The sequence below is a fragment of the Centruroides vittatus genome, unplaced genomic scaffold, assembly GCF_030686945.1.
Source record: "Centruroides vittatus isolate TY-2023 unplaced genomic scaffold, ASM3068694v2 contig_874, whole genome shotgun sequence".
In the NCBI taxonomy this organism is placed as follows: Eukaryota; Metazoa; Arthropoda; class Arachnida; order Scorpiones; family Buthidae; genus Centruroides; species Centruroides vittatus.
The window spans coordinates 1494208-1516204 of record NW_027122566.1 but is presented as its reverse complement, the minus strand read 5'-3'; the positions used below and the strand labels follow the sequence as shown (position 1 = coordinate 1516204).

General features: G+C 33.1%; 1 protein-coding gene across 1 annotated transcript in view; it reads right to left on the bottom strand.

The window, feature by feature from the left end:
• The window catches only part of LOC136982923 (translocon-associated protein subunit alpha-like), a 37061-nt gene extending 32717 nt beyond the window's left edge, over nt 1–4344 (bottom strand). The window contains exon 1 of the mRNA XM_067279496.1: nt 4186–4344. Coding sequence (XP_067135597.1) covers nt 4186–4252 — 67 coding nt within the window. The 5' untranslated portion in view covers nt 4253–4344. The remainder of the gene's footprint in view (nt 1–4185) is intronic.
• Nucleotides 4345–21997: the final 17653 nt, after the last annotated feature.

Sequence of the window (21997 nt, the reverse complement as noted above, 5' to 3'; positions counted from 1 at the left end):
GGCGTTCGAACCTACACTCAAACTGATATTTAAACATGCGAATCAAACTGATATTTAACAGCAATTGAACATCCATCTAGAAATGGTTTGGAACCTGATGCAGAGCCCAGAAGGGGTTCGAAAACGTTTATTTGTCGATATTTATGCATTATCACACCATAAAGGTTCTGTGTTCGTAATTTTTTGAAGTATTTTTATACTTGATTAAGTAGAATGTTTATTAATTTTTAAAACTCTATAGTTTTTAAATAAAACATATAATTCATTTTTAATAAAAATTTAATCTAAAACTCTTCTTATTTAGTTCTTCTACACAATTACACAATCTTGTTTATTAAAATCTAAATAGATAAATAATTATTACATGAAAGACATTTTAAGGAGACTAATCCCATTTTCATATACAAGAATCTTTATAAAATTAACAAAGTGTATATTTCTCTATGTTAAACTACTATATTTTATATTTAATTTTATTATATAAGATAAAACTGTTGTTTTTTTAAAAAATAACCCCTAAGAATTTTCTCCAGAATTTGGAAATAATCCAAAGAATTGAAAAAAAAACTTTACCATAGAAAAAAGCACCAAATTTTTACTACCTGCTAGAGATCATGTGCATAACTGAAGAGGTTACAACCAGTCTTAAGATTACAAGTGAACACTTTTTAATACACTCAAATGTTTTTAACAAACAAAAATGTTGAAATACGAACTCAAGATTGAGTTTTAAAGTAAACACTTGGCTTTATTTCCATCTCCATTTAGTTGATACGTGCCATTTGCACGTTTCAGGCATAAAGCCCCTCATCAGTCAACTAAACGATACAATATTTAAAATATTACACTAAATATCTAACAAAACTGAATTAAAACAAGGTATAGTTCTTACCATATCCATGTTCAATCCGTTATGCGTACAAGGTCTTTACCTAATCGACACATAAAACTTATTTTTGCAATAAGTGGAGTAGTTCCCCTTACATTAAAAGATTTTAATGTAAGGTTAGGTTAAAACTCAATCTTGAGTTTGTAGTCCAACAAATTCATCAAACACTGTTTCAAAGACAACAACAACAGACAAAAATGTTGTTTTCAGGAAACAATTGTAGAACAAATAAACCTTTTCGAGAAAAAACACTTAAAATTAAAAATCTCAGATGCTATGTAAAATCAAAAACAATAATTTTAAAGTATTCATTTATAAAACATTTTATTTGTTCTATAATTGTTTTACATTTGTTCCTCCCCAAAGACAACACTGTTTATTTGTCAAAAATCATAAATTTATTAAGTGTTTACTTGTTATCTTTAACACCAATAAACTGAGTTTATTGACTTATCTAGTGTAAATAAGGGTTTAACTTATATGTACTTCAAACTGCAATATATGTGTGTTCATATGCACATAAAAATGTCTGAAATATGCATTATGCATGTTAAAAGCACCAGTAATTTGCATTAAAATTTATAGCTTTAATGCATTACATAGACCAACTTTACTTCTGTCTATGAGCAAATCTTAGTAATGTCTATCACGTCACACTAAAAGGATGGATAGATTTAGATAGGAAGGATAAACTTACGACAATAGGTTAACAAAGAGATTGGAAATTACATGTTCAAAAAACTTTTTATAACTTTCTACACTAGCTAATCAATCATTATTGAATTTATTTTTATATGTGCAATTGTTTACAAAATGTTTGAAGATTACTGAGTTAACCTAGTTTCCCTTATCCTATAGTTATGCACTTTTCTAAAATAATCACATATTTTTGTTTATAACCCTATAATCATAAGAAATGGGTAAACACACTTATTAAATTATTAACTAATTTAGATTTATTGTTGAAGTCGACAGTAATGTTTTGTTCCAAACTGATACCATATTTTCACAGAATGACCAGAAAGCCAGCGAGTTTTTATTCTAAAACTATGAAACTAAGCATTACATCAAAAACTACGATTATATGTTTAATTTATTCTTTCTAACGATGTAAAATACTCTTGGAATTCCAAAAGTGCTTTCTTTATGTGTATTTTATTGTTATTTGATTGAAAATGCAAAAATATACATATTAAATTTAAGAGGATGATGTTATTTTTAAGGTCAGGGTAGATGATCAGTGTAGCCCACACTGACTATTACTACTAATAATGTCAATAAGTCTTTAACTGTTTTATTGTCTTGTAAACAAAAACACTCTTCCTGATTTTGTCAGTCAAATTACATTATTATTATTCTATCGTACTGGAAAGAATGTTTCTTTAACATTTAAATAACAACTAGTTTTGTCAGATCTGATTAATTTTATATTTTAGATGTAGTTTAATTGGCATGCTGGTAACTCTGGGTTTCTGGCATGCAGGGGCCGTATTCTGGTCACTGTCACTGGTCTCTTATAAGCTGGTCACTGATTGGCTAATCATTTAGATTAGCCAATCAGTGACCGGCTTGTGAAAGACAAGAAACCAGAAACAGTAACCAGAATACAGCCCCTGGTCTCCCCCGTTCATATGTGACATGCCAGTCAATATGGTATCATGAACCCTACTAAATTCAGTTTTAGTGCATCTTGAATTTACTTGTTATCAATTGCTGTTTTGGCTCATTTTAATACATCATGTTGCACTGACGAAAGGACATTTCAAAGTGCTAAGACTGAAACCATTTTTTTTTGGTTTATTTAAGGAGGAAATGATTTGTGGCATTCATTACAATAAAGAATTTTCCATCTGTTTTAAATGTGTAGGATCCAAACACCTGTACATTGTTTCTTAGCAATTTGGTATTAGTTTTGACCACTTCATCTATATTGTTGGTAGAACCGAACTCATTATAACAGAATCTTATTTATTTATTTTAATTACAATTGGAAAAATCTGAGTAAGACAAAAGATTTTCACCTCCACATAACAATAAAATAAACAACAAATAAAAAAAAGAGCTAAAAATACATTAAAACATATTAAAAATAAATGAAAAAATTTCTGCACATGTTCCATAAGTTATACAGAAATTTAACTTCTTTACTCATAAGAAATTATCTCACTTATATTTAAACATTATATTTACACCATTTTAGAAAGATTTAAATTTAACATTATTAAATTAATAAATATAACAACATTTACAATAATTTTAAACCAATTAATTCAAATTATTTTGAGAATTTGTTGAAATTGTCATTTAAATTTTGTTTTTGATCTGTTTAGACCCAAACTGTTCTTATATCAAAGTTTTATCATATCATTTAAGGAAAAAAGGTTAATGTTACCCTACGTATCAAGATGGCGACTTGTCTCCGATCCCAGCAATCAGAAGTAAGAAAACAGTGGGGACGCACGTTCTAACCTAACCTATCCTAATAATTATGGTAATTTATTAGAATAGGTTAGGTTAGGTTAGAATGTGCATCCCCACTGTTCCCTGTCTTCTGATTGCTGGGATCGGAGACGAGCCGCCATCTCGATACCTAGGGTAACATTAACCAGAAAAAAAACATGCATGTGGATACAAATCAGGCCCTTATTACAGTAATGGTATATACCATAATAATTTTGTGAATGTTTAATTTACTTTTAAAAAAAATAGCTTACTAAATATATTGTTGAAGTTTCTTCATACACTGCTAAATATATTCATTTCTAATTATAATCACTATTTAGAACAGTGTATAATATTGCATATGAAAAACTTGCTTTCCTATAGTCAGAAATATTTATTTTGTTGTGAATACAGATAATTGAAGCAAGTGATTCTGTTTATAGCAACAGAAAATCGACTTCGTTTTAAATTTCACCAGTGGCCAAGTGGATAAAAACCACCAAACGCCGGTAGTCGGTGGTGGGCGGGCGCCGGCCAACGTGGAGTTTTCCTAATTTTTTTCTTTTTTACATTAATAACGCCTAAATAGGGACCAGTTTCCCATAAAAGACTTCCTGGAAGGCACCCCCCTCCGCAGATCACCCACGTGTCGGGTTGCCGTACACAAATAAATCTATTTCATCTTACAACTGAAGCTGCTGTCAATAATACAGTTATGTCTTTAGGGTAATTATTTATATTATTCTAGACAAGACACGATGAGGTTTATTCGTAATATTCGATCAAGCAAAAAATTTTAAATGAGTTTTACAATATCCATGAATAATATCTTACATTATAAAATTATAACTTACCGTAAACACCTCTGCCAACCGCTAGAATGGCTATTACCGCCACGATCAAATACTTGAATTCAATCATACCCGATAAATAATTCAATTGATATCACATTGAAAACCAACACCTTCCAATTTGAACCTAACATCTAATGAAATGACCGAAAGATGGCGTGTTTACTAAAATGACAAATTACTTTATAAAATCATTTTTTGGCTATTTTTAATGAAATAATATTTCCTTAAAAATCGCCAAAAGATAATCTATAAAATAATTTAAGGGAATATTATTTCCTTAAAAATCGTATACGCTTTAACCTTTTTACTTTTTTTTAACTCTCTCCGTCCTGTGAGTACTAAACGGGTCATTTTTAGCAAGGTCATTATGGTTTCGGCTAGGCCCACAACGGTGATGAGGGGAGGAGCTCGACATATCATTCACCTAGAAAAATCTCGAGAATTTATGAACTGTCCGGATTCGAATCCGGGTCCCTAGAGCGGTAAGCTGCCACCATAACTGCTCAATCATCCGGCAGTCTAACCTATGTAGTACCGGTACTTGTGCTAATAAATTTATTGAATTATTAATTTAACAGATTTAATAGCAAAAGTACAAAATTTATAACAGATGTAGTTTATTTTTCATTTTTCGACTCTACCCATTTTTTTCAGGCCCATCTTAGATTCAGCTAGGTTTAATGAGGATAGCCGAGTAGTGAAACGGGTCCGACATATCCGGAATATACCACCCAGAATTCGATTCCGGATCCCCCAGAGCAATAGGCTGACGCATTAATCGTTTAAATCAGTGTTTTTCAACCGGGATACCGCGGCACCTTAGGGTGCCACGGCGCCATGATTGGGGTGTCGCAAAGTTTAAGACCTTTAGGCATTTTCTTGAAAATTTACCTAAGTGTAGTTCAAGATAACTCATTGTCAGTATTTCGACAAAATTGAATGGACTTAAATTTTGATTTTGAACACGTAGAAACACTATTTTTGCATTAAAATGCTACATAAAACTGTCAAATTGTTAACTTTTTCTTCCCGGTTCCCTCCCCGGACCCCATCCCAGCATTGCGCATAATATTCGTTTTCGCAAAAGATTCATCTGCCCCCCATTAAAGTCCCCCTTTTCAGATTCTAGATCCGCCGCCGGTCAAGGGTGCCGCGATTTTTTATTTTTCAATCAGGGGTGCCATTCAATAAAAAAGGTTGAAAGATACTAGTTTAAATGATATGTACTGTACAAATATTATTTTACTTATCGCGTAAATATATTTTTAAATTAAAAACTTATATTCTATATACTGTATATATACAAAGTATATAAGGTATTTTTGACGTTTTATGTCCACATTGTCTCATTTGTCCCGCGGAATGCTTAAATGTCACGCTTGAGAAACTTGAAACTAGTGCGTCCAGAAGTGCGCACGGGTGTTTTAAATTTAACGCACGGGCGCACCTGACATTCGCAGGGGCTCCAAAATGACATTATAGGGCTGTCCATAAATGACGTCCATACTGGAAGGGGGACAAGGGTTGAGCTTCAGTGAACGTTCATTTCCTTAAATTTTATACCAGAGATGGGCAATCTTTTTTCTATGTAAGGGCCGCATTTCAAAACTTTTGAACTGACGCAGGCCGCATACAAGATAAAAAAATGCAGTAAATCACAATTATTCATTCATATATAATTATAAATTAGCATAAGTATATTAATTTAGCTTCTGGAAATGGTGTAAACGTAATATATCGGAAATATTTGGTTAATTTTTTTTTTTTACTCTTTTCACCCTGTTGGCACGAAGAGGGCCTCTTTAAGCAAGCCCATTATGGGTTCGGCCAGGCCCACAATGGAGCGACCGGGTAGTGAGGGACGGGGCGCAACATATCCGGACGGACCACCCCCCGAAAAATTCCTGGGAATTTTTTGACCCGACGGGATTCGAACCCGAGTCCCCGGAGCAGTAGGCTGCCACCTTGACTACTCGGTCATCCGGCCGCTAATTAAATATTAATCACTGGTAGTTTTAAATTAGTTTCGATGTGTCTGTTAGCCGGTTTCTTGTTTTAATTTTTACTAAATTTATTGTGGAAAAACTATTCACATACATGAGTTGTAGAAAATAACGTTTGAATTTTTGCTGTATACTTCCTTACGCTGGGAAATTGATATATTTATATTTTATGCAACGCGGGCCACAAAAAATATTAATGAGGGCCGCGGATTGCCCATTCCTGTTTTATACAATTTATGCGTATTATTATACTTATTTCAGTTTCTTGTATGTTTCGTTCTTACTTAGGGTATCTATCATACATAAAGTAATAGGTTAATTAAAAGAGGACGAGTTTTGTCGAACGTCCGAATAGGGAAAGGGTTACGGAAACTTGGACAAAGGGGGAAAAGAAGGGGCAATTTCAAGAAAAATTCGGACGTAATTTATGGACAGCGCCATGCAGTAAAACCCGGTTAATTTAAGATGTTCCCGCATACGATGTCTTCCCGCCTAAATTGTTCAAATTCTGCGGCCCTGTCATTTTGTAAGACATTTGTTAAAAATTCCCGCATAAGATGTTACAAAATATCGGTCCCGTGAAGCAATTTTTACCCCTTAAAATGATTTGACTAACAGTGTTCTCAAAAGCTGCACGAACAGGAAATTCTATAGTTTCGAAAGAAGGGCGGCGGAAATTTTTGTTTGGAAATGCTGTATTCTGACTGCTTGCTGGAGAAAATGATCGGTTAGCATTGGGCCGTTAAACTAATTAACAAATCTTTGCTCTCTCCACATTATCAGACAACAAAGCCTTCTGGCAATGATATTATTGAAATAGAGAATTAATCTCTAAATCCATAAAGTTAATTAGTTTAACGGCCCAATGCTAACCGATTTTAAAATTGAAATTTTGAAAGTTTAAATTACAAATGAACGTTAAGTTTGATTCCAGCGTCAACAGTTAAACGATTTCTAACTAATTTTCCCACCCATTTCAATGTTCTGAAATTATGCTTTTGATTGGCTGACGAATTCAACTGTAACAGTTTTGAATTCGAAAACTATTCCATTTCAAAATATTAAATTTATTGCTGTGATTGGTTAGAATATAATAAAAAACATTTTGATATTATATTAATTTTGACAAAATTTAATTATCGGTCAACTTTCGTAACATTTGTTTTTTTTTCCTGTTTAACATTTTTTTAATACCTATTTCTCACTCCCTGTAAGCTCTTATGAATAATTATATATGTTGATTTTCCGCCACTTTCTCAGAAAATAAAACTAATTTCTTCAAAACAAAAGAATTTATGCTCAGCAAAAATTAGATATTGTTCTAATGTTTTCAACCTAATCTTAAGCCATCCTCAGGCTTAAGATTATAACTGTTCCAAAATGGAATGTACCGTTTTTCTAATATACAGTAGACCCCCCTATAACACGGGTTAATATAACACGGTGAAAAAATTGCGATCGGTTTCGTATAGCACGCTAAAAGAGACTCGTATAACACGGTAAAACGTCATCGCCGATTCGTGTCGCGACAAGATTGGACTAATAACGGACTAGCAGCCAAACTATTTGCTGCCGTCCAGCGCTATGCGTATATACGGAGAGTTTAGGCGGGAAAGTATTGATAAATTTTTATACAGTTCTTATGAAAACAACATTTACAGTATTATTCAACGGCCATAAAAATTATATTTCTATTAATGATGTCTCCAAAGTTCAACGAATTCTTCGCAGAAAGAATAACTTATCAGGAAACGCATCCGCCATTCGATGAGTCGTTCCGCGACGTAAACAAGCTTAGGCAATGACGTCTTCGAACGGTGCACACTCGGTAAGTAATCCAACAATTTTTTGTTTATAGCATAATTTATATGGATTATTCCAAAAAATTATACGTGATTTGGAAATGTTGAGTCAAATTATTCTAGAATCGATTAATTTTATGGAAGAAAACCTTTCAAACAGCCGTAGCCCCTAAACTGCACACGTGCCGGGCTGTGATTGGCTCATATATTTAAGGACTCGTACAACACGGAACGTATCTACCGTGTCTAGGGGGGTGTATTTCATACTAGCAGTATCCGCTACGCATTGCTGTGGCTCAAAATGTATCTATTATAAATGTATAACACTTCCCCCGCGGGGGAATTTCGAAAAATCCCTCTTAGTGTACATTCTTTTGACGTACTCTATTAAAACGCAAAAAACCGCACCTAAAATAGTATAATAGAAGCCCAGTTCTTCACGGTAAGCCTTAATTTTGTCCCTCTCCCCCGCGGGGGGAATTTCGACATCTATATTATATAAAAACACGCGCGTATTCAAATGCAACGTTGTGTCAAAATTTCTAAGCGATCGGTGAAGAACTTTCGGGGATTTAGGATTTTGAACAAACGAACACTTACATTTTTATTTATTAATTTAAACTCAAAATTAAAATAATTGGGTATGTTAAAATAAATGAATACAATAATATAAACAAATAAAACAAACGTTCGAATGTATTTCATTTTTAAGTTCAAACGTTTGTTTTATTTGTTATTTTATTCATTTATTTGGTACTTTTCTGTTAATTGGGAGCCAGCCATTTTTAGTACTATTTTTAGCGAAATCGATATTTTATTTCGTATTCATACATGTTTAATATATTACAGTGAATATGTTTATACACGTTTATACGTCATTGTTTATACACATTGAATACGCTGATCGTAATTCAAATCCTCCCCAAAACGGTTCAGACGAATGTTTTGTGTGTCTACTATCACAATTTCTACACCATAATATTTACTGAGAATAGAAAGTTCTATTGCATCACCCCAATGATTTTCATTAAGAATCCATGCACAATATTCTTTATTGGGTTTTCGTAGAAATGCTTCATTATGCTTCAGGATCAGCAGCCACTGTCTGCATATTACAATGATGTATAAACACGTAACAACGGCGTATAAACATATGTACAAACATGTGCACAAACGTGTATGAACATATTGTAATATATTAAACATGTGTGAATTACGAAATAAAATACAGGTATACCTCGCCTTACGTCGGTAATTGGTTCCAGGAGAGGCGACGTAAGTCGAATTTACTTGTGTAGTTACGACGTAAGTCGAAACTACGGTGGAAAACGCCAATAATGAGCACTTAAAGACCCTAAATAAGACGACAACACAGAAACACAGATGTTTTCATGTTTTGTTCTCTAGGATTTATGATGATTACATTAACATTTACTGTAAACGTACATATTTTAATATGATTTTATGTGCTTTTAACGCTTTTCTAGTGATATTACGACTTCAATATTTGTGGCAGACAAATGTAAAGTCGAATAAAATGACAAACTTGATTTTTTTTTCCCATATACTTTTTTGACAAACGACGTAACTCGAGGTATACCTGTATCGATTTCGCTAAAAATAGTAGTAAAAATGACTGGCGCCCAATTAACGGAAAAGTACCAAATAAATGAATAAAATAACAAACAAGTAAAACAAATGTTTGACTTTATGATAACCTGTTGAGCAAGTAGAAAACGTTTCTAACATAGTAATAAATACTAATTCTCTGAGGCATAAGGTGTTTGAGTCAAAATGTTTGAACTTAAAAATGAAATATATTCGAACGTTTGTTTTATTTGTTTATGTTATTGTATACACAATTCTTTTAATTTATTTTAAATTTAAATTATTTTTGAATTTTAAAATAACCGAAAAACGGTACGTTCCATTTTGGAACAGTTATAGACCATCCTCAGGCTTAAGATTATATTAAACAGGTTGAAAACGTTAGAAAAATAAAAGAATTTATGCTCAGCAAAAAATAGGTGATTTGATGTAATTATATATGTTGGTGTTAATACGCTATGGTGATAACATAATTTGAAATGGATGATGCCTTCCTACTGTCTGTCTGTTCTTGATCATGAGCGGGTCTGTCAATATTTCTTCAAGGTATTTCTCCTTTGATTATCTTTCTACTTGCATTTTCTTCTTGTCTTTCTCGCAGACGCCTTATTCTCGTTCGGTCGTCTTTCTCTCTCTCGTGCTGTTTCGTTTGCTCTTCTCTCACGTTCTCGTTGCCTATTTTTCTCTTCTCTCCAATATCTCCATATTTTTCTGTCAGTATTAATGAGATTTCACAATTTAGTATTGATAAAGTTTGGAATATTTTTTTAAATTAGAAAGATATATCTAAGCAATTATAAGAATTATACTAAAATTTTATATTTTACTACTAATACTAATACTAGGTTCATCGAGGCACATCGCGTCACCCTTTCAATTCATATCTTACAGAACTTATGTGGAGTAGACTACACTCAAAATGCGAAATGTTTACTGCAACACTAAACGACATCCGCAAGTTTATGCCTCCAGTCTGATACAGTGATCGTTTCCTGATCACTGTTTCAATTTTCTTTATTAATCACAAAGAAAATGTTTCAGTTCTTTTTATTAATTTATCATCCTTAATCCTCTTTTTTTCTGTGGAGACGAAAATTTCGAAAAAGCTTAGTGTATCGGTACATTCTCATGACATACCGTACTAAAACTCGGTCAAAAACGCAAAAACCGCATCTAAAATAGTACAGTAAAAGCCGAGATTTTCAAAATAATTCTTAACCCTCTCCCTGTCCCGCAGGGAGAATTTCGAATAAGCCCTGCTTAGGGTACGTCATAAAAACGTATTATTATCAACTCATCTCGATTATATTATAAGATATGATATCTTGAGTGTTTTTATAAACGTTTTAAAAACAGCATATAATAGTTATTTAATTTAAAAAGAACTTTATTAAATTTTCTAATTTATATTATTCATTAACGTGAAAAATTATTCGTTATTTACATTGTATAATGATATTATAATTATCATGAAAAATATTATCAAAAAAAGTAAAGAATCGTCCGAAAAATTGTTTCTATTCTGTTTATATTATTTTGAATTGATTCCTGTAAGAAAGATTAATAACCGTATTTAATGAAATTTTTAATATTTTAACATTCTAATAGCATTTCCGTTCTTACCGTTGTAAAGTTTATATGTTCTTTTTTTTTTTTTTTATGTCTAATGAATTTTCGTGTTTGTATCTATTGTGGCAAAATTAACATCTAAACTTTCTTTCTGTTGAATGGGTGATCATATCTTCTGTTAGTCTTGACTTGTATAACTTCTGGTAAAATCTAGAATATATATACGATACGAGATTTAAATTGAAAGTTTCTGTCGTATCACGAATTTTTAATAAAACTTTTAAAAATTAAAACTGCATTTCACAAAATAAATAAAGATTTTACTTACCATGTTTGATGTTAATTTATTTACAGTATTTTAACCGAGCAAAATTAATGAAATACGCAGTGGCTATTCGAACGTTCGAATTGGTATTTATACGTCTGAAGTTGTAATTGGTCCACTGACATCACGTGATCGCTAAGTGGGACGAGAAAAAGCTGAACGTACGCTATATAGGAATTCGAATGTCCGACATTCAAATAATGCTTAGTTCTTTTAAGTAACCCCTTTTTTCTGCCATAAATACCTAAAAGTGACGCAGAAAAGTTAAAAATAAGTTTTAAATCAAACGATTCGGTGTTGAAGAAATGACTGGTGTCCCGTTAACCAGAGTACTGAAGATTACATATTACTCGTATAATCGATTTTAAGCCGATAATTTTGTGACTAAATTATTATTCTAATATTTGTATCGTACGTTTATATTAATAGAAATCCTGGGTGCAGTAAAATCCCACCATTTCGAAACTTGAGGAACCAAAAAACACGAACTTCTTTTCGAATTGAATTTTTTTTGTAATTCTCGAATAAAATTATGACATTATCTAATATAATTTCACCCGTTAGCATTATTAACGCTAAAGCTAGGCGTACGCATTCTATCGTGAATAAGCAGAAGTGTATTTAATCGACTTTGGAATTATCGAAACAATAGATTTTTGTGAAAAATGTCCAAAATAATTAAATGCAAAACAGATTTCTTCTATAACAAACAAACAAACTTGTATAAAATAAAGATTTATTTAATTTTTACATTATTATAAATTTCATTTCTAATAATCAAATGAATACCTCAAGTGTCCCCTATTTATAAATCTAAAATTCGATCATTTGAAAATTTGTATTCCATTTTCGAATATTCAATGTTCCATTTTTAAAAAACAATTTATCGTAATGTTCCAAGTTACGTTCTTCGCCCGAAGATTTCGAACAATCCGAAATAAAATATATGGAAAATCCTATTCTCTTAACCCTTTTTTTTTACTCTTTCCGTCCTGTGGGCACTAAGAAGGCCTCTTTTAGCAAGCCCATCATGGGTTCGGCCAGGCCCACAATACGACGAGAAACGGGACCCAACATATCCGGACCGACCACCCCCCGAAAAATTGCTGGGAATTTATTGACCCGTCCGGATTCGAACCGGGGTCTCTCAAAGCGGTAGGCTGCCACCTTGACCGCTCGGCCATCCGGCTGTCAAATTCTCTTCACTTCTAATTATCCAATATCGAAATACGCGAGGTTTTCTCAGGGAAACATAAAAATTGATATTATCGGAGAAAGCATATTTTGAGATAAAAATATTGATTTATTCATTCAAAGTTGCAATTTTTTCGTGCCTGTTCCCAATTATTATTCGATAAAAATGACTGAATAACGATGAATACTTTTTAAATAACTGAAACAAATTCGTCACTAAATAAAAAAAGACAACTTACTCGATATAAAAACGCAGGCAAATTCAGAATTTACGTTCGACTTCAGCGTCTTCAGTCTTGTTTCGTGCGCTTTTCAACCGCCTTGTCTTTCTTTCGCGCCCTTACTCCATTGTCGCCTGGCTTTTTTTCTTCGCCCTCTACCGGTCTCTCTCGTCCCCTCTGCTACCTCTCGTTTATTTTTTTCTTAATGGTTTGGAATTGGACTCATCTAAACCCCACATTCGTGGCGCTTTTCTTACAAAATACATAAACATCCGCGACAAATCCCATACATAATACGAATCCGAACGGGTCGAATAATCCCCAGGAATTTTTCGGGGGGTGGTCCGTTCGGATATGTCGGGCCCCGTCCCTCACCACCCGGTCGCCCCATTGTGGGCCTGGCCGAACCCATAATGGGCCTACTAAAAGAGGCCCTCTTAGTGCCCACAGGGCGGAAAGAGTTAAAAAAAAAAAAAAAAATAATAATTATCCCTCCAACTGCCGAATATCCTAGGGCTATAATTTGGCAATAATAATTATAACTTACTAATAAATTTGGCCTTAGAGGGAGACGTTAGGCGAGGATATACGGGAGATATTGCTTACAAAATACTTATAAAATTCAAATAAATAAATTATTATAGTACTGTATTAAAAATTAAAACAATTAAAAACAACTAAGATTTACGGTACTCTTTGGTTAATTAACAGGGCACTAATCATTTTTACTACTGTTTTTAGCGAAATCGATGTTTTCTTTCGTAATTCATACATATTTGAAATTATAATGAAATAATGAACAATTTACAAAGGAATAAACTTACTTCAGTTATTTTTATGCTTTGATTATGACATCTAGATTCAGGGTCTACAACAGTGGTTCTTAACCAGTGTTCCGCAAACCTACCTCGAGTGTTCCATGAAAGAAAAGATTTTAAAGTTTTTATTCAAATTTATTCCCATTGCTCAGGGCCGGATTTGACGGCCGGATGGCCGAGCGGTCAAGGTGGCAGCCTACCGCTCTAGGGGACCCGGGATCGAATCCGAACGGGTCGAATATTCCCCAGGAATTTTTCGGGGGGTGGTCCGTTCGGATATGTCGGGCCCCGTCCCTCACCACCCGGTCGCCCCATTGTGGGCCTGGCCGAACCCATAATGGGCCGTCTATAAGAGGTCCTCTTAGTGCCCACAGGGCGGAAAGAGTTAAAAAAAAAAAAAAAAAAAAAAGCCGGTTCTAGGGTTTTGAGCGCCCCGGGCAAAACAAAATTTGGCGCCCTTTCATACAAGAATATACAAATTTACTGCAAATTAAAAAAAAAGTAAAAAAAGGCAAAAAATCAAAATTACACAATAAAGAACTGTGTAAAAAATTTATTTATTTAAAGCACAGCAAGTGTTGTTAATGCAAAGTTTACAGAAAGACAAAGTTATTTAACCATTAAGGCGTATGACAGGCGCCAGTATCACTTTGACTATTCATAATTTTGTTGATATTTGTAATTTATAAATTTGATCTCGTCCATTTTTTGAGTAGATTGTTGTGATACGTGATACTGATTACAAATTATCTTTTCAAAATAAATAAAAATAAACTTTTTAGAGATTAAAAAGCATTTGTCTGCATCAATGTTGTGTGATAAAAGCCATAAAAATTCTTAGGTTTCATTATTTTAATTAGTAAATTTTTGTTTTTGTCTATTAATCTTTTTTTTTGAGTTATTATGAATTCTGACTATACAAATAGTTTTCTTTGAATAATTGTAATATTATTTATATCTGTTGACAATAATAAAATAATTAGCGTTGTGACCTTTATTTGGTATTATTAAAGAAAAAACAATTTATTGCTTGCTAAAAAAAACGATGTCTCATGAAAAATGATCAATTTTAATTTATAAAATCTAAAAAAATAATGAATGTAAAAAAATATTTTATTTTTATATCGGCGCCCCTCAAAATTTGGCGCCCCGGGCAGTCGCCCGGCTTGCCCGTCCCTTTATCCGGCGCTGCCATTGCTATATTCGTAGACAATTCAATGTTTCTATTTTATTCAATATATTAAAAGTTTATATATTAAACCTTCATTGTTTCCTGAGAATAATAAACATAGAATTGCCTTTTTTTTTTTTTTTAACTCTTTCCGCCCTGTGGGCACTAAGAGGGCCTCCTTTAGTAGGCCCATTATGGGTTCGGCCAGGCCCACAATGGGGCGACCGGGTGGTGAGGGACGGGGCCCGACATATCCGAACGGACCACCCCCCGAAAAATTCCTGGGGATTTTTTGACCCGTTCGACATAGAATTGCTTATCAATTTTTGAATATATTGATGCTAATGCTCCGTGTAATAAGAAGTATATGAATGGTATTCCACGGCCTCAGAAAGGTTGAGAATCACTGGACTACAAAGTTTATACTTGTGGTTTACTCGCTACTGTTTGTATCCGGCTTCTTTTAACTCATATTTTTGGTACGCTTTCCAACAGTCTGAAAATGTTATACCACCTTCTTTTACGTTATTTCGTATTGCATCAATCGATGTTTTAGCCCAAGCCTGGCCAACCCATGGCCTGTCACGTTAAATTGTGTGGCCCGCTAAGCGATATTATATATCTATTAAATCTTTTGTTTCCCGTTATGTGTATACCAAAACAATTAAATAATGAAAATTTGCATGTGTCATTGTTATAATGCGCAAATGCGAGCACGAACTCTTGGTATAACAATAAAATCTTATTCATTTTGTATTTGTTTTACTTTTTTAAAAGCATGTTTGCCTAAATTGTGGCCCACCGTAATGTTACGCGTGATCAAAGTGGTCCGCGAAACAATTTGAATTGGCCGGGCCTGTTTTAGCCGAACGGTTTCGCACGGTGACTAAAATACATTTTCGATTCACGGCAAATTCCATCGAATACCCAACTGCTGCGAAAGAACACGTATGACATTTTGTAAATCTACTTTCGTACACCTCAACGACTCTGCTTGCACCACCTAATTTCACAATGATTAGAGATATTAAAGAACTGGTACAAACAGAACGCATATAATCATTCCAATCGACAATCGTGCTAGGGTTATTTCCTAACTCATCATGTAAAATTCCAATTTCTAGGAAAAAACGAATCGCAATTTTTTCGTCAATTGACAAATGCTATATTCTAAAATCAATTTTAAATCGAAGAATAAAAAACTGACCAAAAGAAACAATTACGGCAAACTTTGATAAGTACATTACAGTACCTAACTTTGAGGTACAGTACAGTACATCACTCCTACCAAGAAATGAGATTTACATAACTGCATGATGTTGAATTACGCAACTACGAGACGCAGTACTATGCAAAGTAGGTTTTAAAAAAATAAATAAAAAGAGGTAATTTTACATTTTAATATTATTCTAATTTCGAATTTATAACAAAATATCATAAAATGACATGTTATACGTATAATATACAATTATAAGTCGAAATTTAACTTTTGCAATTATACAAACGCGAAAATATGCTAATCGTTTTCGATATCAAACGTGTATTACCAATCCTTGTTTAAATTCATAACCGACTTTCATTAAAGAAAAGAGTAAGTTTACATTCTAATTAACTTTATTTAATCTAAATTAAAGCAAAAGCAAATATTAAGATGTAAACGCGAATCGGATTTCATCGATTGACTGGTGTCCCCTTAACCGAAGAGTACCGAAAAAACTAATCAGTTTACTAACGGTTGTTTTGAAAACAGTATAAATAAGCGGTTCCGTCTGGTATCTCTACTTTTGAACGAAGTGCTGCACCGTCTTATCATATTGTAAGTATATACTAGCATAGTACTAGTATATATACTAGCACATAAGCCCGGCGTTACTCGGGCACAAAGTAACGATAGCGAAGATTAAGATTATTAGATTATATCCGATCTTACCCGTTTTCTCGCAAGAACTAGATTTCCCCTCTTCCGAGGCTAATTAGAGAATTTTTAGTAGGTCTAAAAATATGTTCGATTTCTCACAAAAACGCAAAAAGCCACATCTAAAATAGTGTAGTAGAAGCCGAGTTCTTTAGGGCAATCCTTAATCCTCTTCCTCTCCCTCGTGGGGAAACTTCGAAAAATCCCTTCTTAGTGTATGTACAGTACATTCTCATTGCATACCCTAACCGTGTACCAAATTTCAATCTTCAACTCCTAACCGCTCTGCGCTTATTACTATTATTATTATTATTGTTATCAACCCATCTCGATTATAAGATAGGCTATATATTTTTTTATATACCGTATTGGCCCGAATATTACGCGATGTTTTCCGTAGAGTTTCACGTGTTAGAAGTATGCACTAAAAACAAGAAGCAGACCAATCTAGCTCAGTACTTTCAAAAGTTGTATCTCTTCTATAATCAAATATCTGGATTTTATCCCACAAGATATCATTTTATACTTCCATCTTGTAAAGATCCATGATATGAATTCCGAAACGAATTACAGGACATTTACACTAATTGATAAAACAATGAGGAAAATGTCCCTTATTATGACTTAAAATATTCTCCTTCTATACAAACTCATCCGTAATTTAATCTTTTTAAAGCAATTTGTCTTCCATTTATAATTTTTCTTCTAATGAGTCTAGTTCTGTCTTCTTCTTTATGAAGGAAGGAAATCCTTATGAAAATAATCTTATATATATATATTTCAAATCACAGTGAAGTGGTAATTTCGTTCTTGAACACGAAACTATTTTCCTTCTCGCATGTAGACTAATAAACATTGTTCCGTCTTTCTTAGTGCCCAGAGGACGAAAATAATTGAAAAAAAAAAATTTTGTTTCATTCTTATTTGGATAAAGAATATTGATAATCATCAAACATCACCTAATTTATTTACTTGTAAAATATAATAGTGAAAAATCAATTTAGATTTATTTTAATGACAATAAATAGTGGAATTATTCCTTTTTAGATTGAAGTCGGAAAACACTTTTTCTATAGAATCTTCATAACTAGAAAGACAATAACAAAAAGACCTATTAAGATGTTTGCAGTAGAGTAACTAGAACCGATATTGAATTATAATGTGCCCTAGATTCATCCCTATATTACTTTGGATATGACTATTAGCCTTGTGGATGATGAGTAAACTCTTATAAACTCTTAGATATTGCGTTTATCACCTTCAGATCTTTTCCTGTATTTATTTGATATTTTCTTCATTTATTTATTTACTTACAAAGATAAGGGGAACCGGACACTCTGCATCTTAATTATGCTACTGCTTGTTTGTATTTAAATACATTTATTCTTTTTAAACTTTTAAACGTATGAATTTCGAATTTATCTTGTCATCTCTTTAAAAAGCTCTTTATATCGAGTTTCTAACAAATAGAATTGAGCGTATTTTTCTCCTGATTTGTTTTGTCTCAAACGTAGGAGTAGAAATGGTTTAAAAATAAAACATTTATTGTGATGATTGGGCTGCAATTTTTAATATTTTTAATTTATTTAATTTAAAATATATGCTCTTCACCTGAAATTATTAGTGGTATATAATACTTTTCCTGTTAACAAGTCTCTGTACATTATACTTTCCTGTTAACAACAGAGTCATGTGGTCATCCTATCTAATTCCTTACAAGGGAAAAACTTTTGAATTGAAATAAGGTGACTTCCAGTTTATATCGGAAGTTTGTATATCGATCGGGGCCGCCTGTCCCCAAGATTTTCATATCTGGTCTCTTCTTTCATCTACTTACCTCCGTTCTCGAGATTAAGGAAAGACAGACGAACAGACCGACGACATGGGAATTTATGTCTACAATTTTTCAAATTGCAGCTCAATAATAATGATAATTCTCAGTTAAAAGTTAACTAAATATTTTTCAAAATCAAATAAATATCAAATTATTATTTTAATACATTAATGTCTTTTATAATATCCATTATTAAACAAAGAAAATACAACAAATATGTAAAAAATTGTTTGTAATTCAAGGGATAGAGTAAGGTGATGGGTTCCCCTTTCCTTCTACCTCTTTAAAATGTTAAAAAAGAAAGAAAAGGTATAAAAGTGAACGAAAAGTTGTATAGCATAATAAGATTTGCTGGCGAAGAATGATGCGAGTGTCGTGGACGGAGAGAAAGAGGAATGGGGATGTTTTGGAAGAGGCGACAGAGAAGAGAGAGATTTTGAGAACGACAGAGAAAAAGAGAAATGACATGATTGACCATCTAATTCTACACTCGGAATGGATGAATGTTTTATTGGAAGGAAAGATATAGGGCAAAAGGGGACGTGGAAGACCCAGAGTGGAAACTCTCGACCAGTTATTAACCCTTCTTTGATCGTTAAGGAAAAGGCCTTACCAACGATAAAACAGCTAGCTAAGCGAAGAGAGAAGCTATAAGACTGCACACATCCATGTTTGTTCACCAACCATTGGTTGAGGAGAGAGAGAGAGAGATGTAAAGAATCGTATTTCGTCTCAGTGACGCGTTATAGCTTCATGGGGCCTCTACAAATTTAAATTAGAGACCCCTGTAGTGTTGACTTCAGACATTTTTCTTCGAGGGAATTTTTGAAGAAATATTTTCTTATAAAAGACTGGTTTACTTGGGGCCCCTGTTGGTGGGCCCCAAGTAATTGCCCTTATCGTCCACAGAATAACGCGCCGTTGTTTCGTCTTAACGTTTGTATCTTTTCACATAATATTATAAGAGGATCAGCTTTAAAAACATTATTATTATTATATAAAGAACGATCACTGATAACGCCGCGTTATTCTATCAGCAAAAGGACAATTCCTGAGAGCCCCACCAACAGAGGGCCCCAAACCAATCATTTATAAGAAAATATTTTTCCAAAAAAATTCCCCCGAAGAAAAATGTCTGAAGTCAGCTCTGTACGTGGAACCCCCTAATTCAAATTTGCCTGGACTCCATGAAGCCATCATAAACTCCCCACTGATAACAGAAGATATTCGTAAATTAATTTTTTATTTTTCTAAATTTCTACACTTACACAAATTTTTAGAAAGATAATTTCCGTTATGAAACTAACCTTATGTAATTGTCATTATGTAAATAATACGTAAGTCATCATCACGAGAGGTAATTGATGATTGGATTTTGATACTATCTTATTTAACTACATAGATGATAGTGCTATTGCGTCAGTAACAGTAATATCATTATCATATTAATTCCGTGAAATTGTCGTCGATTTTTCTATTTTTATAGTTAATCAGTTTGTAATTTCCTTTGACTCAATTTTAGTAATTTAGTACTTTAGAACTTTAGTAACTTTAGTAATTTTCTTTGTTTTAGCCATTCAACAAATACGTCCTTTTATAATAAAATTCTGGTAAATATTTTAAATTTTTATTAAAAATATTGTTTCATTTTAATTATTTTAGTTTATAATTTGCCAAAATAACTACAACTTTTATTATGTTTTTTTCTTCATTTTTTCAAATAATAATTTTACTTAAAATGCAAGTCACATGGCATTTTAGTATATTCTTATCAGATATGTTAAAGTGCTGGCATCAAAGTCAGAAATACTTTTTAAGTACTAGTGAAAAATATATATATATCTAGATTCTAAATAAAGTTTTGCTTTTACTGATGCTACTCAATTTATTTAATCTTTCAACAAAATTTAAAAATTATTAAAGATAAAACGAGCAATTATTTATTGCGACAAACCGGGCTGCAATTTTTAATCATACATCATACTTTTCCTTTAACAATACAGTCGTGCCGATCATCTACCTAACTCCTTTCGGGGGAAAAGTTTTGAATTGAAATAACACGACTTTCGGTTTGCATCGGAAGTTCGTATGTAGTTAATCGGGATCCCCTGCCCCTAAGGTTTTCATATCTGGTCTTTCATCTATTTAACTCCTTTCTCGAAATTAAGGAAAGACGGACGGACGACAGTAGGAATTTACAGGTCTACAATTTTTTTTTCAAATTGCGGCCCAACTAACATTTTAAAAATAATTTCTAAATTTCTGTTTTACTACTAACTCGTAAGAATTAGGACCATCCATTAATTAGGCGTACAAGTTTTGAGACACTTTTAATCCCTTCCATCTCTATTGTGTACAATTATGTAACTTTTGACAATTCTCTTTTCTTTTTACAATAGTTCATGAATCATACTGACATTGAAAAACTACAAATATTTTTGATAGATTTTTAACACATCTACTAAGTAGACTTGATAAGAACAAATTCGTAGACCACTAGGCCCACCAGGGGCCAAGCGGTTTCCGTCCCCGAACACTGGGAGTTTGGTCGTGGGTTCGCGCCGCGCTCGGACGGGCTGGGCACGTGGAGTTTTCCGGGTTTTCTCCACGTCTGTAAAGCCTAAATAGGGACCAATTACCCTTAAAAAGACCTCCAGGAAGGCACCCTCTAGGCAGATCGCCCAAATGTTGCGTTGCCTTAACTTAAACAAACAAACACTAATACCCCTAAAAAGAATATGTAGACAATCCCATTTTGTTCTATGCCGTCTATGTGTCCGCTCACTGATGAGAGATCTCTAGACATTTCTGCGCATAGCAGAAGAAGGCAAATCCATTCAGAAAATAGAGTAATTTTTGTCATATTCGATATTTATAGTACTGCTTTTAAAGTTGTTTTTTTGTTAATTGGTTATCATAGATAGCATTTGTAATGCATTGAGATAATGTTGTGGCAATGGATAAAAAGTAAAATGTAATTAATCAAAGGCCTGGACAAAGACGGAATACTACATGCAAGAATTTTAAGGAAAGAAGATCTCGCACTCGGAAATACTACTCTAAATCAGCCATAAAAAAAGACTCGAAAAGAAGGAAGATTTTCACTAATAAATCCAAATTCAAAATACAGAAAACATCACTATTACACAAAGCTGTAACTATTGCAAACAAAAACAATACACTGTTAAACTTACACAATACTGACCTTGATATAAGGTAGTACGAGTATATATAAGAAACAGACAGCATCAAGCAATCTTGGGATGTGAAGGAGTTCCAACCTAGACATCCTAATAATCGTTAGTCAAGATCACATTGAAAAAAAACTGAGTCAAACTGCTGACTGGATCGG